Genomic DNA, 13,710 nt, shown 5'->3' with positions numbered 1-13,710 from the left:
ATAATATTTTAGTGGAGTTTAGAAACCCTTGTTATCAAAAACTTGTTAACAATATCAAGTATAAATATATTTGATAACGAGGGTATCTTAACTCCTTCGATATATTGTATTGAAAAATTAATAACATAGTTATATCAATAGAAGAAGTTTTTTGTTTAATTAATTATTACAAGTATTTATGGTTGAAGCAATATAACTCTTGCGATGTCTTAGTTTATATTTAGTATTTTATGAAAAATAATAGTTATAAATAAAAATTTTTTATAATAGTTACATCAGTTTTACATCGATTAACAGATTGTGCAATATGAAAAAAGTGAAAACAGAAATGTTATAACACTGCATCAAAAAATGTTTATAAAGCATGTGTTTAAATTTTTTGTTATAAGGCAAGTAAAAGGGCAACAGTATATATTTTTTAGTAAAAGGTACTTGGAATCTGTCACAAAACAAAGCACTGGTAAAGTAATTACCTTTTTTTTTAATTTTGTTTGCAACAAGTAATATTTTTTGTTTGTTAATAACTTTTTTAAAGTAAAAAATCATTATTTTCTAAACCGCAATTTTAAATAATGAAAAAACTAATCAATGAATATAGCAAATGAATTAAAATACTAACATATTTTAATTCATTTAAACAAATGTTGAGAAAATAAAGAAATATTAAATGTCATTATTTAATATTAAAAAACCCAAAAAATTGAAACAAAGTAGACATTCCACAATATGTACATTTACAAAACAACACTTCTAGATTTGTTTTTTTTAATTAGTAAAGTAAACTTGTTTTGCAGTAATTTGTTTTATTGCGATAGTTAAAAAAAAGTTAATGTCCATAAATAAGGAAAAAGATAATTTAATGCTCTACACCAATCGATATATATATATATATATATATATATATATATATATATATATATATATATATATATATATATATATATATATAATATATATATATATAATATATATATATATAATATATATATATATATATATATATATATATATATATATATATATATATATATATATATATATATATATATATATATATATTACATATAGGGGTCAATAAAAATTATAACTTTTTAAGTATATGGTCAAAAGACTGCAAAATTTCATTCGATATTTTAATATTGAAAATTTTATATAAAAAATATAACATCTAAGATGATCAATGATCATTAGGTCCTAATGATAATCTATTAGAAAAAAATACTGATTGTTATTGTTATAATACTGATTTCAAAAGTATAACATAAATATATTATAAGATGTTTAAAGTAAAAAGTTTATTCTAACTTGACAAAGTATTTCTCTAAATCATCTTATGCCATCATGGCTGTCTTAGAGGAGGATGGGTAAATCTGGTAATCTCAATGGACAAAACAAAGCAGAAACTGTTCTTGATCTTTGTCTTTGGTGAGGGTTTCATTGTATTTCTAGGTAAGAGCGATGCCACACTCTGCGCTATCATTGGCAACCTTCATCTTTTCCACTCAATCCTTTAAATTTTGGTAGCAAACATCTGATTCCCAGCCTTCTGGATTTTTCAACAGGAAACTCTTGGCTTCTTCCTTTCCTGAGATACTAAGTACTTTAAAGAGACAAAATGTTCTTAGGGTTACAAGTCCTCATCTTCAGACTTAGAGGAACAGCTGATAACTAAAGCAGTACCAAATTTTCTATTTGCTACAGCTTTTCAAATAATTCGTCAACACACCAATAAGTTAAAGTATTTAATCCAAACCAACAAGTTGAGGTTTGTAATACTTCAAAACTAAAATTGGTAACACCCCGCTGCAGCGACCACGCTTTTGTTTTGATTTCCTTAAAATACAACTTTGCCACTAAGTTATGGTGATTTGTATTATGTACGATTTGTATTTTATTGTTTAAATATTCACACAAAATTAAAAATCAAAGATTTTAGTTTTATTATTAATGTTATATATTTTATTATAATATAAATGGTTTTAGATTTTATATAAAAAAAAAAATAAAAAGATAAATTTTTTCTTGAAAAATGAGAAGTTGTTTTTTATAGATAGTTTACGCTTTTTTTTAAACTGCATTTTGCATAGTATAAACAAAACAGCGTAACACACATAGCATAAACACAACAGCGCCCTAAAAATGGTCTCGTAATTGACATAATTTAAAGACAAAAAGTTTTTATATCATATTATATAGAGCAGTTCCTTAATTGAAAAGTATTTCATATTTTTCTGAAAATTTTATTTAGTTGTTTTTTCATTTTTTAAATAAATCAAAATTTAAAAAATGATAACAAAAAAAATTAAAAGTAATTGAACCTTTATTTTAAACGTACATAAATACATATAGTAATAAAAATGTTGTTGTCAAATGCGTAAAGTGTGTAGATCTAATATCACATTATATTTGTAAACATTTATATATCAACATATCAATATATCATTATATATTATAAATATTTATCATATCAACTTGAATCTCCGCGCAGTGGCTTTGTTCGTCAAGGTTCATTTTTTGGAGTTATAGAGTTAGGAGAGGGTTATAACCACAAATAGCCTCCTCATCTGTAGTGGCCTAGTTGGCCTTGGGAAGGTGAATAACAAACAAAAAACAAAAATTTGCAGTACACCCTCACTTAAATTAAAATAAGTTTGTTAAATAATAGGGTTTAAATGCTATTTTTAAAAGGTTATTAATGTTACATATATTTTGAAACTCGTGGGAGTTATAATATTGAAAATGTACGCAATTCAATTAGTTATTTTTATTGATAGCAGGGAGTAATTTTACCTTAATTGTATTTGACATATATAAATACATGGGATCATTGACTTTGGAAGTTAAATGATCCGAGTACCAAATTTACTGGTCTACTAATAAGATCTTTTTTATTATAATATTTCAATAAAGATTCAAGCAAAGACTTAAAAGGTATTTTATTTAATTTTTAATTGTAAATGTGTTATAAATTTTTTTTAATTAAAATTTAAATTGTGTAATTTAAATTGTGTGTGTTTTAGTGTGATTTAACATTTTGCAACTTTTTTCCCTAGAAAAATATGAAAAAACAGAAATCCAGATGGGAAAAGAAGAAAGAAAAATTCCAAGCTGAGTTAAAGATATTGCAATCAGGACAAAAAACTCTCCCTGGATTCTTTTCATCATCATCAAGTATTTCTACACCTTGTGATTCAACAGGTGCATCTGAAGCAATTACTATCTAGTCACAGTAATCCAGTTGACTTTTCAATTTCAAAAATATCAGACCATATTAGTATTCAGTACCTCCAAACATTAGATAACAAATAATTTAAATAAACTTTGGCAAAGGCCAGCAGCAGGATAATAGGTAAGTTTTATAACTTGTACCCATCCAATTCAACTAAAGAACACAATATTGATAACAAACCAGATGAAACAGTTTGTACCTGGCTCAGCTTTAACAAGGAGAGAGAAATTTTTTGCAGTGTATTTATATATTTTAATGGTGATGCTAACAAGATTTTTGTGACTGAATGCCCGTTAGACCCAATTGGCAGAGCACACCATCTTCACAACACTAATAAACACGAAGTATCAGTTGCCCACTCTACAGCATTAGACGCATTCTTTATCTCTAAAGCAGGAAAATCCACTTGTAAAAAACAAGTTAAGAAACAAATTGACCCAGAACATATGCGAGATACATTACTGTTTCTACAATGCGGCCATATTAGAGGAAGTCCCTTTAGATGAGATTGTCAGCCGTCTTCTACTCGGATAGTTATTTTTTATTCATGTATATTTATATAGTTCATAATAGAAAGTTTGTATAAAACATATTTTCGTTAAATGTTTTTTTTGCACAGCCTTAATCCTTTTTCAACCTGAATGAGGACAGGATGTTTCAGAGTGATTGCTTTATTAACGCTACTTTGAGTTAAGGCTTCCTGAAATAAATAAATAAATGTAGAACACTTTCAAGTAGAAATAAATGTGTGTTATATAATTATACTTTTTGATAGATGTCATTTCAAAATTTTTCATTTAGTTATTTGTATATGAACAAAAATTTTCAAGTACGTTTAAAATAGCAATGCTACGTACATTAATATAAACCAATTATTTTAAAAACACAAATTGTTTTATTATAAAACAAATTTATATAAATTTTTAAACAAAAAAACTCAAAGTTGAACACTTTAAATCAAGTGAATAATTAAATTGAATTTGTGCAGATATAAATATATAGTAAATATAAAAATATTTGTGGATTTTTTTCAGATTGTCAAAAAAAGTAAAACTTGCCAAAAGGCCCATATTTAGATTTAAAAGTGCCAAAAGGCCGATATTTAGATAAAGAAGTGAAAAGCTCATGTGGGATTCCCGCATGGCCTCTGGGGCCACCACGCAACTGGGTCTGTGGATATTAAAAGTACTGAAATTTGTTGTATTAATGCTGTTCATCAATTGTTATTTCCAATTGTTCGATGTTTATTTTATTTTAAAAACAACAATCGTTTCAAGACCTCAATATATGACTGATAAGCTGATAATATTACACTAAACAATTTCATAAACAAAAGGTTATTAATTAATTATTCATGGTAACTAATTAATAGTAATTATGTAATATGTGCATAAAGTGATGCAAATTACTAATCTTTTAAACTTTTCTTCTATAGTCAGAATAAAAATTCAAAAATATTTTATATTTTGAAAAATTTCAATTTAAAAAAAATATTTATTGATGGAAAGATGGCTGCTGTTTACAATCATTTTATGGTGTCCCAGAAGGGCTGCTAAAAGAAAAACAAAACTAAAAATTATGTGTTAACACTAAACAGTGTGATTTCAGCTAAAATGTTGTAAAATTAGATGCTTGCACAAAATGTTGAAAGCTTATTGACCTCTAAAAATGTTCTTATTGGTCCAATTTTTTGTATGGTTAGTCCTTATATATAGTAGAACAAAGTTAGGCCTGTGGAGAGTGATTAGGACCACTTTAAGTTTTTCCTATGTAATACTGGTCCACCCTAGAGGAGGGCAACAAACCATTATTTATTTTTTTAGTGAAAATGAACAATGCTCTAGACTCCTAAGATCTTCAAAAGGATGGCCTAAGGCCTTTGCTACTGATGCAGCATACATAGCTCCATAATCCGAAAGATTCATTCTATCCAAAGCTCCTTCTAAAATTGCACTCTTTTCAGTCGTTTAGGCTTTCAGATAGATGGAGTCCTTTAGGCTTTTAGATAGATCCTCATCTTCAGACTTAAAAATGGAACTGATACCCAAAACAGTACCAAATGTTTCTATTTTATACAGATTGTATCTTTGCTCATAGCCAATCTTGCTGAACAGAATAGGTTGGTGGCCTTGCCAACTAGCCAAACTTCAACAGAGCTTCTTGTTGCACCTTCCATTATGTACTAAAGTACCTGCTTGTGAATATAAATAGTACGGAATAGTAAGTACTATCATATTATTGCTGTTCATGAATTGTTATTTCTATTGTTATATATTCATTTTATTTAAAAAAAAAAAAAAATTGTTTCAAGGCCTCAATCAATCAAGGCTATCAATTTTCTAATTATAACTTGCCAAAGCAACGCTCTCTGAGAATAAAAAATAGGAATAAAAAATAAATATTTTTAATAACTAATTAATCAAAATGACTGATAAATTGATACTATTACACTAATCAACTTAATGTCAATTTAAAATCAAATTAATAACAAAAGGTTATTAATTATTCGTGGTAACTAATTAATAGTAATTATGTAATATGTGCATAAAGAAGCTGATGCAACTTACTAATCTTTTAAACTTTTCTTCTATAGTCAGAATAAAAATTCGAAAATACTAGGGAAAGTTTGTGTACCTAGGGCCTTCTTGTACCTAGGGTCACCCCACTTTATTTGAAAACTATAAAGTTTTAAGTTTTAAGCTTTTCAGTCAAGCAATTAGTTATAAAAATATTTTTTATTCCTATTTTTATTCTCAGAGTGTTGTTTTGGCATGTTATAATTGGAAAACACTTTTTGATGGTCTAAAGTAAGTCTTTGCCACTGGTATCTTTGATTGTTTTACAATCCTAGAGGAATGCTTTTCAATAAGTTCTTGTATATTATATTATATGTTACTTAAGTACTAAATGCGATGCTTAATAAGTTTCCTCTCAATCGGAGTTTGTTAATAGATGACATTTTTCATCAGGCTATCATTTCTTGTACCTAGAGCCATATAGTTTGCTTGTACCTAGGGCCATAAGTGCGTATAGAATTTGCTTGATAACAAGGTAGGTTGTTGATTTTTGATTTGTGCAGAATATTTTTTTCTTGTGGTTGTTTTGGAATTACCATTTTATGCGTAGACATTAATAGTAGTTTGTTAATTTTTTTAAGAACTATTTGTCAATTTTGTTTTTTATTTAAGTGTTGCAATTAAGTAACACTAGATAAATTTTGTTGAAAACAATCTAAAATTAAATAAATTTTTAATTGAATTTGTGTCTATCTTTGTTGTCCGTTTTTTATAAAATTAAATCTAATTTTCAGAGAGCGGCCCTAGGTACAATAGGTAGTGGCCCTAAGTACAATTTAAAAAAAAAGCTTGTTGTACCTAGGGCCATTAATTTTTAAACCCTTCTTCATGACTTTTTTAGTTTAATACAATAAACTTATACTAATAGAATGTAATTTGTAAAGAAGTGTGATCATATCAGTTTCACTATTTTTAGATAAGTCTGGGGCCTTGAATTTGGGCATTGAAAAAATCTGGCCCTAGGTACACAAACTTCCTCTATATATTTGGAAAAACTTCAAGTTTTAAAAGTTATCTACTGATGGCAAGATGGCTGCTGTTTAGATAACCAGGTTAAAATGGAAAATATATGAAAAATTTTAAAAAAAGCAATACATTTTTTTACAAATAATTAAAATACAAAATCAAATCTATTTGCTACATAGTTTTAAGTATTTATTTGAAGTTTTAATAATAAAGTATTATTTATATTGTCAAAGTTTTATCAGATGCTACAACTTTTTTGTTATTAAAAATAACTCCTCTCTTCGTCTCCCTGTAGGCATATCAGTATTAGCATGTATACTTAAATCTTTATATATATATATATATATATATATATATATATATATATATATATATATATATATATATGCGGTAGTGGTGTAGTGGTAGAGCGCTCGCTTCATAAGCGAGGGATTCCGAGTTTGATTTCCACCACGTCCCTGGTAGTACTGCGCTCAACTTGTTTCACCGCGCAGCGGTCTTGTTCGTCAAGGTTCGTGATTTGGAGTTATAGAGTTGAGAGAGGGTTATAACCACAGTAGCCTCCTCATCTGTAGTGGCCTTCTCGGCCTTGGGGAGGTGATAAAATTAAAAAAAAAATATGACACCAACAAAAGTTAGTCAAATCAGATGTCTTTTACAAAATACAAAACATTCTCAGCGAAAAATTGCACATATTGCACAAGTTTCTTGCCAAACTGTAATGTGAGTGAGAAAAAAATGGATACAGTGGAAGAGTTTGGTCCAAGGAGACCACCTTCTAAATGCAAAACAACACCAAGAGCGGACTGTATAATCCGAAATATCTGCCTGGAAAACAGAAAAAAGCCACAAAATGTATTGACTAACCTTATCCATGAAGCTGGTATTGTTGTTTTAGGCCGGACCATTGGCAGAAGGCTGAAAGAAGAGGGATTGATGTGTCATTGTCCAGCCAAGAAAACAAAACTAACTTCACTCATGAAAAAAAAAGATTGTAGTGAGCTCAAAACTATTGTCACTGGTCTGTTGAGGATTGGGAAAAAGTATTTTTATTTGCACTCATATTCATAAATTATTTTAAAATATTTTATAGATATTATAACTTAAAATAAGCATTATTTTTAGATTTGCTTCTCAGATGAGTCAACCTTTCAAGTAATGATGGACAAAGTAGCTTTTGTTTGTCATAGAACAAACGAAAAGTTTCAACCTGACTGCATTGTGGAAACAGTCAAGCATCCAGCTTCAGTAATGATCTGGTCTGTCATTTGTGGGCATAGAGCAGGGTGTCTCTACAAAGTGGTTGGGACAATGAGGCAGGACCAGTATAAAGAAGTTCTGGAGAATCAGTTGCTTCCCCAAATGGCAGGTTGGTCTGAAAATATCAAAAATCTTATATTTATGCAACTTGCCACACAGCAAAAAGTGTTATGGCCTATTTAAAACAGAAAAAAGTTGATGTATTGCCATGGCCAGGCAACTCACCTGATCTTAACCCCGTAGAAAATATTTGAGAAATAGTAAAGAGAGATATTGGAAAAAAAATTCTTACTAACAAGCAAGATCTTATGGAAGAGATTATTAAGATCTGGCACAATAACCTAGAGTTGACAGAAACTATAAAAAAAAGTCAATTGCAAGCATGCCATGACGCATCAAAGCAGTTATTGCAAATAAAGGCAATTTTACAAAATATTAATACTTTATATATATTTTATATAATTTATTGTAATACCCAATAAATGTTTAAAATGTTTAACTTTATTTGTTTATTTTTTATCAAGTATGACTTTATAAATAAAAGAACAAGCTTTAAATTGCACCATTATTTTTACTTTTGCCTAAATATTCATTTTTACACAATATTTATAAAAAATTACAGCTCGTCCTAATGTGATGGCCGACAACTGTGTGTGTGTGTGTGTGTATATATATATATATATATATATATATATATATATATATATATATATATATATATATATATATATATATATATATATATATATATATATATATATATATATATATATATATATATATTCGTAGATATATATATATGTATATATATGTATATATATATATATGTAGATATATGCAGATATATATGTGTATATATATATAGATATATATGTATATATATGTGTACATATATATATATATATATATATATATATATATATATATATATATATATGTGTATATACATACATATATATAAGTAGCTTATTAAAAGAATAGCTTATGTGCTGTATTTTGCCTTGTATTTAACTTTTTCTTTGTTATACTTTGTCATAAAACGAAAAAAGCTATAAAAATTATTCAGTATATAATATGATTTTCAGAGTCGGTCTAAAGCTGAAGATCCAGAACAAGTTAGATTAAAAGAAAAAGCTAAACAGGTAATTTTTGATTCAGTAGATTTAAATGAAACAAAGATCTATTATTGAATATTGATTTTATAAGTATTTTTTCAGCTTCAACAAGAGGAAGAAGAAGTCAATCGTAAACGCGCTGCTAATAGAACTGCGCTTGATGCTATCGGCGGTCCTCGCAAAAAACGGAAACTAGACGAAGCTCTCGAATCTTTGCAAAGTACGTCTGATCAAGGTGGAAAGCCTTCTGGGCCGACCGGTTCTTCTTCAAATAACACTCTACAGGTATTATTATTACTATCATCATTATCAACATCATCGTTGCCGTCGTCGTCATCATCATCGTTATCATCATCATCAACGTTTTCATTTTGTTACTTTTTTAATATTTGTTTAATTAAATTTGTTGTCTCTATTGTTATTATTATTGTTGTATCGTCTGTTTTTATTTATAAGTATTGTTCGTATTTTCTATTTGAATTTAAAAAGTTTACAACAGTAGATTTTAAAATTCTTTATGTATATTGAAATTTTACGTTATATTTTTAGACGTCGAGATCTCGTCGTCGTATAACACTAAAAGATATGCAGTTTGTACTGGAAACAGAAAAAGACACGTGCAAATCTCTTATTTTATATCGTTCCTACTTGAGGTGACATTCCTCTGAAAATTCTAAAATATTCATTTAGCCCTAATAAATCGAATTCGTGTTATCTTTTCTATGGCTTTATATGCCTTAAGTTATAGCTTTATAATTAGATTCCTAATTTTTCAAGAAAGGATATAATTCTTAAAATCTGAGACTTTTTTTTATATTTAAACTATTTTAATGTGCAAAGTTGCACACAACATTTTATGTGCATAGGCTTTCGCTTTTTTTGTTTTTTGTTGTTGATGTTGTGGCGTTGCTTCTTGTTAAAAAGACTTATTTTTAAGGATCTTCTTACCCAAGAAAGCGTGTTTGTAAACATACTTTTATAAGATATATTTTTGATAGTTTCATTCCTTAAAACTGGTTGTAATCGTGATTTAAAAAACTGAAAACGGTTATTGTACAGATAGATTTAAATTAAAAGTTATTATTATTAATGCTTTGCTTCCGTGATTTTAAAAACAAAGATTTGTGTAATACAACTAATAAATGTACAAAAAAGTTAAAAGCCAATACACTCTCCCCTATTAAAATAGGGTAGAGTAGGGCACCATGAAACAATGTAATTGTGGAGGCATCTTAAGAGTTGTGACAACCACTCATATGGTGAAAAAGTTACTAAAGCTATGTTTGACAAAAAAAAGTATATATCATTTGACATCAATATGCCTGTGAGTCGTCAAAATTTGTGTTTTTTTGACGACGAAGTAAATTATTTTTAAAGTTAATAAGTTTTATTCTTATTCAATGTGTCTTATTCTTATTCAATGTGTCTATCGGTAAGTAACATTTTGTAAACTACGATTCATAGGTTCTTTACTTAATTAAGCAAAATCACTGAAAAAGTTTGTTTATACTAAAACTAAAGCGATTGTTCTATTAGCAAGTATGGGGTAACATGATACAGCACTTGAGGGGGGCCCTGAAACTGTATAATAAAACTCCAATGTCATAAACAATGCTGAAAATCATTTCTTTTAATATTTACCGTCAATTTTTAAGAGATGCAAGAAGATCCAATTTCGATACGAAGCTATTAATTATTGACGCTTTAGAATGGCATTTAAAACCCTATATCTGGATTTCTGAAATATGATTTGGACCATTAAAAATCTGCCTGTTCTCAACTTTTTTTTTTTTTTTTTTTAATGATGCTCATTGTGTGTATCAACGTACCCTATGGGACTATAGTCTCACAACTTTAACCTGTTATATTTTGTTAATTAATAAATTTAATTTTGTTGGTATAAGTTTAATCTACAAATTAAACTAATCATCTAAAAAAAATGGCGTGTTAAAAATTGTTACGAATCAAAAACCGAAGGTGGTGTCCAACTCTCACCTAAACTTTATTAAGTAAACTCGTAATAAAAAGTAATAAATCAGTACACAGTAGGCCGACGTGTGTACGCAACTCCCAAAGTCAATGTGAGTATGATGAAAAAGGCTTACAATTTTTTCAATTTTAAAGTTATGCATTTGAAAATATCAAGTGTATTTTCTTGTTACAAAAGTAGAGAGTAAATCTATTAGTCTTTTTTTCTAACATTTCCAAATTAATTAGATTGACATGAAGCGTATACTGGAAGAAATAATGGAAAAAAACTATGAAAAAAAGAATTCGTCAAGTTTTATTTAGAACTAAATAGTTTCAAATCTTTGCGGATTCGACTTTTTAGAAAACCAGTAAGTACAACAGACTAAAAAAAAAAATATGTACATTTTTGCATCAGGTTTCTAAATTTTTTTTTGTTTTTTTTTGTTTCAGGTTGGTTTGGCACTTAGTGATTTGGAAGAGTGAAGTCTTGCTTTATATTGCTGAAGAGCGCTTGCTTTATAAGCAAGAGTTCCAGGTTCGAAACGAGCCTTGGACATACTTTAGCGTCACGGTAAGGAAGGAGGCGTGAACTTCCTGGTTAAATGGACTTCCGCGGTGCTCTGTGACAAGTCCGTTAGGACTTCTTGGGGCACTTAAAATTAAAAAAAAAAAAAAAAAAGTCTATAACTTTATATAATATATTTATTTTTATAGAATATATTTTGGAAGAGTTAAATGTAAAGTTTACTTCAAACTTAAACAAAAAACATGAAAAAATGGGTCTTTATTGCGCATTCTTTTAGTGAGAAGCTTAGATTCATTTTAAAGCTATTTTTATATCTTGAAAACCCTCCTTTATTTCATTCATCAAGTTTCTTTGAAAAAAAATACTGTGAATAACACGTCTAGAAGTTAGGGGTGTGTTTGCAATTCTTTTGCTATTGAATTTTAGTTTCTTTTGTGATTTTCCAAACATTTGAAAGTAATGTATTCTTTAAAGTTTTCTTCTTTGTCATTTTTAAAACTTATTTTAAGTTAAATAAGGAAACTAAAATCAAGTTTAAAATATGACGTATTTTTTGATTCTAATTTATTTTTTTGCCGAAATTTAAACCTTTTTTTTTTTGTAGCTTTTACTGATATAGTGAATACTTTCAACTACTTACAAACCACAACACTCTTAGAACTACCTACTGTAAAAGATAGTTCTAAGAATATAAAAACTGCTGTATTAGAAATGAGCAGCCGTAGCTCAGTGGTTAGTGCGCTTGACTCAAAAACTAGAGATCCATGGTTCAACGCCACTATTGGGCAAGTTTAATAACATCGGTAAGGAAGGAGGTGTGAACTTCCTGTCAAATACTCTACCGAGGTGCTCTGTGAGAAGACCGTAAGGACTTCTTGGGGCACCTAAAACAATTGATTAAAAAAAAAAAGACAATTTTAAATGCAAATGCTTCTGATGATATAATTACTTATTGAGGCATACCAATAGACAAATGTAATAATGTTGTGGGTATTCTTTATTAAATAAAGTTTTTGATGGTCTCTCACGTGAGAATAAATAGCTGATTGATGTTTTTACTTTATTTAAATTTTTTAAAAGGTTTTAAATATATTGATTATTTAAAACTTATAATAATTGAAATATTGAAAACTATCGGTTTTCAATATTAAAAGTCTAGTGATTGTTAATATTGAAAGACTAAAAAGGTTTGCCAAATTAATTATTTTAGATCAGCAGGGTTTTGTTCAGCTGTTGAAGCTCAAAAAATGTTCCATTTATTTATACAAAAGTATAAGAGTCAATTTTTCATTAGACGGTTTTGTCGCAACTAATATTGCATGAAAATTAAGTTTGGACTATCTATAAAATTTTAAAAAGTATGTTAAATTTCATCATTAGGGATGTACAAAATAGATTTGGTTTTGCACGAATCTGCTTTTTAAATGATTTTGGATATCATCAAGTAATGAGGCCCAATAATTTTTTCCACTCCGTTACCGTAACATAAATGTAACTACATCTGTGAATTATTATTATTTTTGTAACAAATTCTATTTTTGTAATGAAATATACTGGGTACTATAACTACAGCCTACATGTTAAGTATATTAGCCAAATTTAATGACATAAAAAATTTAATTTATGTGACAATGTCTGCTCCGTTACTGACATTTGCTAATTATTTATTATTTAAAAGCAAAACAGTGTAAGTTACATTTTAAATTAAAGGGAAAATCTTAGTATACAAATAAATTCAGTACATTGTCTTTTTAAAAAAGGTAAAGCGTCTTTAAAAAAAGAAACTAACTCGACAAAAATCTTTTTCGTATTTAAATTGTACAAATACTGTCCGCTCCGTTACTGGATCATTACCATACATCATTAATGTGAAGAAAGTCGTGGTCGCTCACAACATCATTTGCTTCAATCAACAAGATATTCAAATTTTCATCGAAATTAACCAGATCAATGATATTGTTGCTTAAATGTTTTTTTTTTTTTTTTTATTTTATTTATTTTGCCGTATAATACTATTTACAATGAGAAAAATCGTTTACGTATATAATAAATGGCCGGAGCAAGAAG

At 28.0% G+C, this 13,710-nt stretch overlaps 1 protein-coding gene across 1 annotated transcript in view; it reads left to right on the top strand.

The window, feature by feature from the left end:
* Positions 1 to 9,943, top strand: part of LOC136072051 (transcription initiation factor TFIID subunit 4-like) — a 29,607-nt gene extending 19,664 nt beyond the window's left edge. The window contains exons 9-11 of the mRNA XM_065820095.1: positions 9,117 to 9,173; positions 9,249 to 9,431; positions 9,696 to 9,943. Of these exons, the coding sequence (XP_065676167.1) occupies positions 9,117 to 9,173; positions 9,249 to 9,431; positions 9,696 to 9,803 (348 nt within the window). The 3' untranslated portion in view covers positions 9,804 to 9,943. The remainder of the gene's footprint in view (positions 1 to 9,116; positions 9,174 to 9,248; positions 9,432 to 9,695) is intronic.
* Positions 9,944 to 13,710: the final 3,767 nt, after the last annotated feature.

Source organism: Hydra vulgaris, chromosome 15 (genome assembly GCF_038396675.1).
Source record: "Hydra vulgaris chromosome 15, alternate assembly HydraT2T_AEP".
Classification (NCBI taxonomy): domain Eukaryota; kingdom Metazoa; phylum Cnidaria; class Hydrozoa; order Anthoathecata; family Hydridae; genus Hydra; species Hydra vulgaris.
The sequence above is the reverse complement of the archived record's forward strand: the minus strand, read 5'-3'. Positions and strand labels throughout refer to the sequence as shown.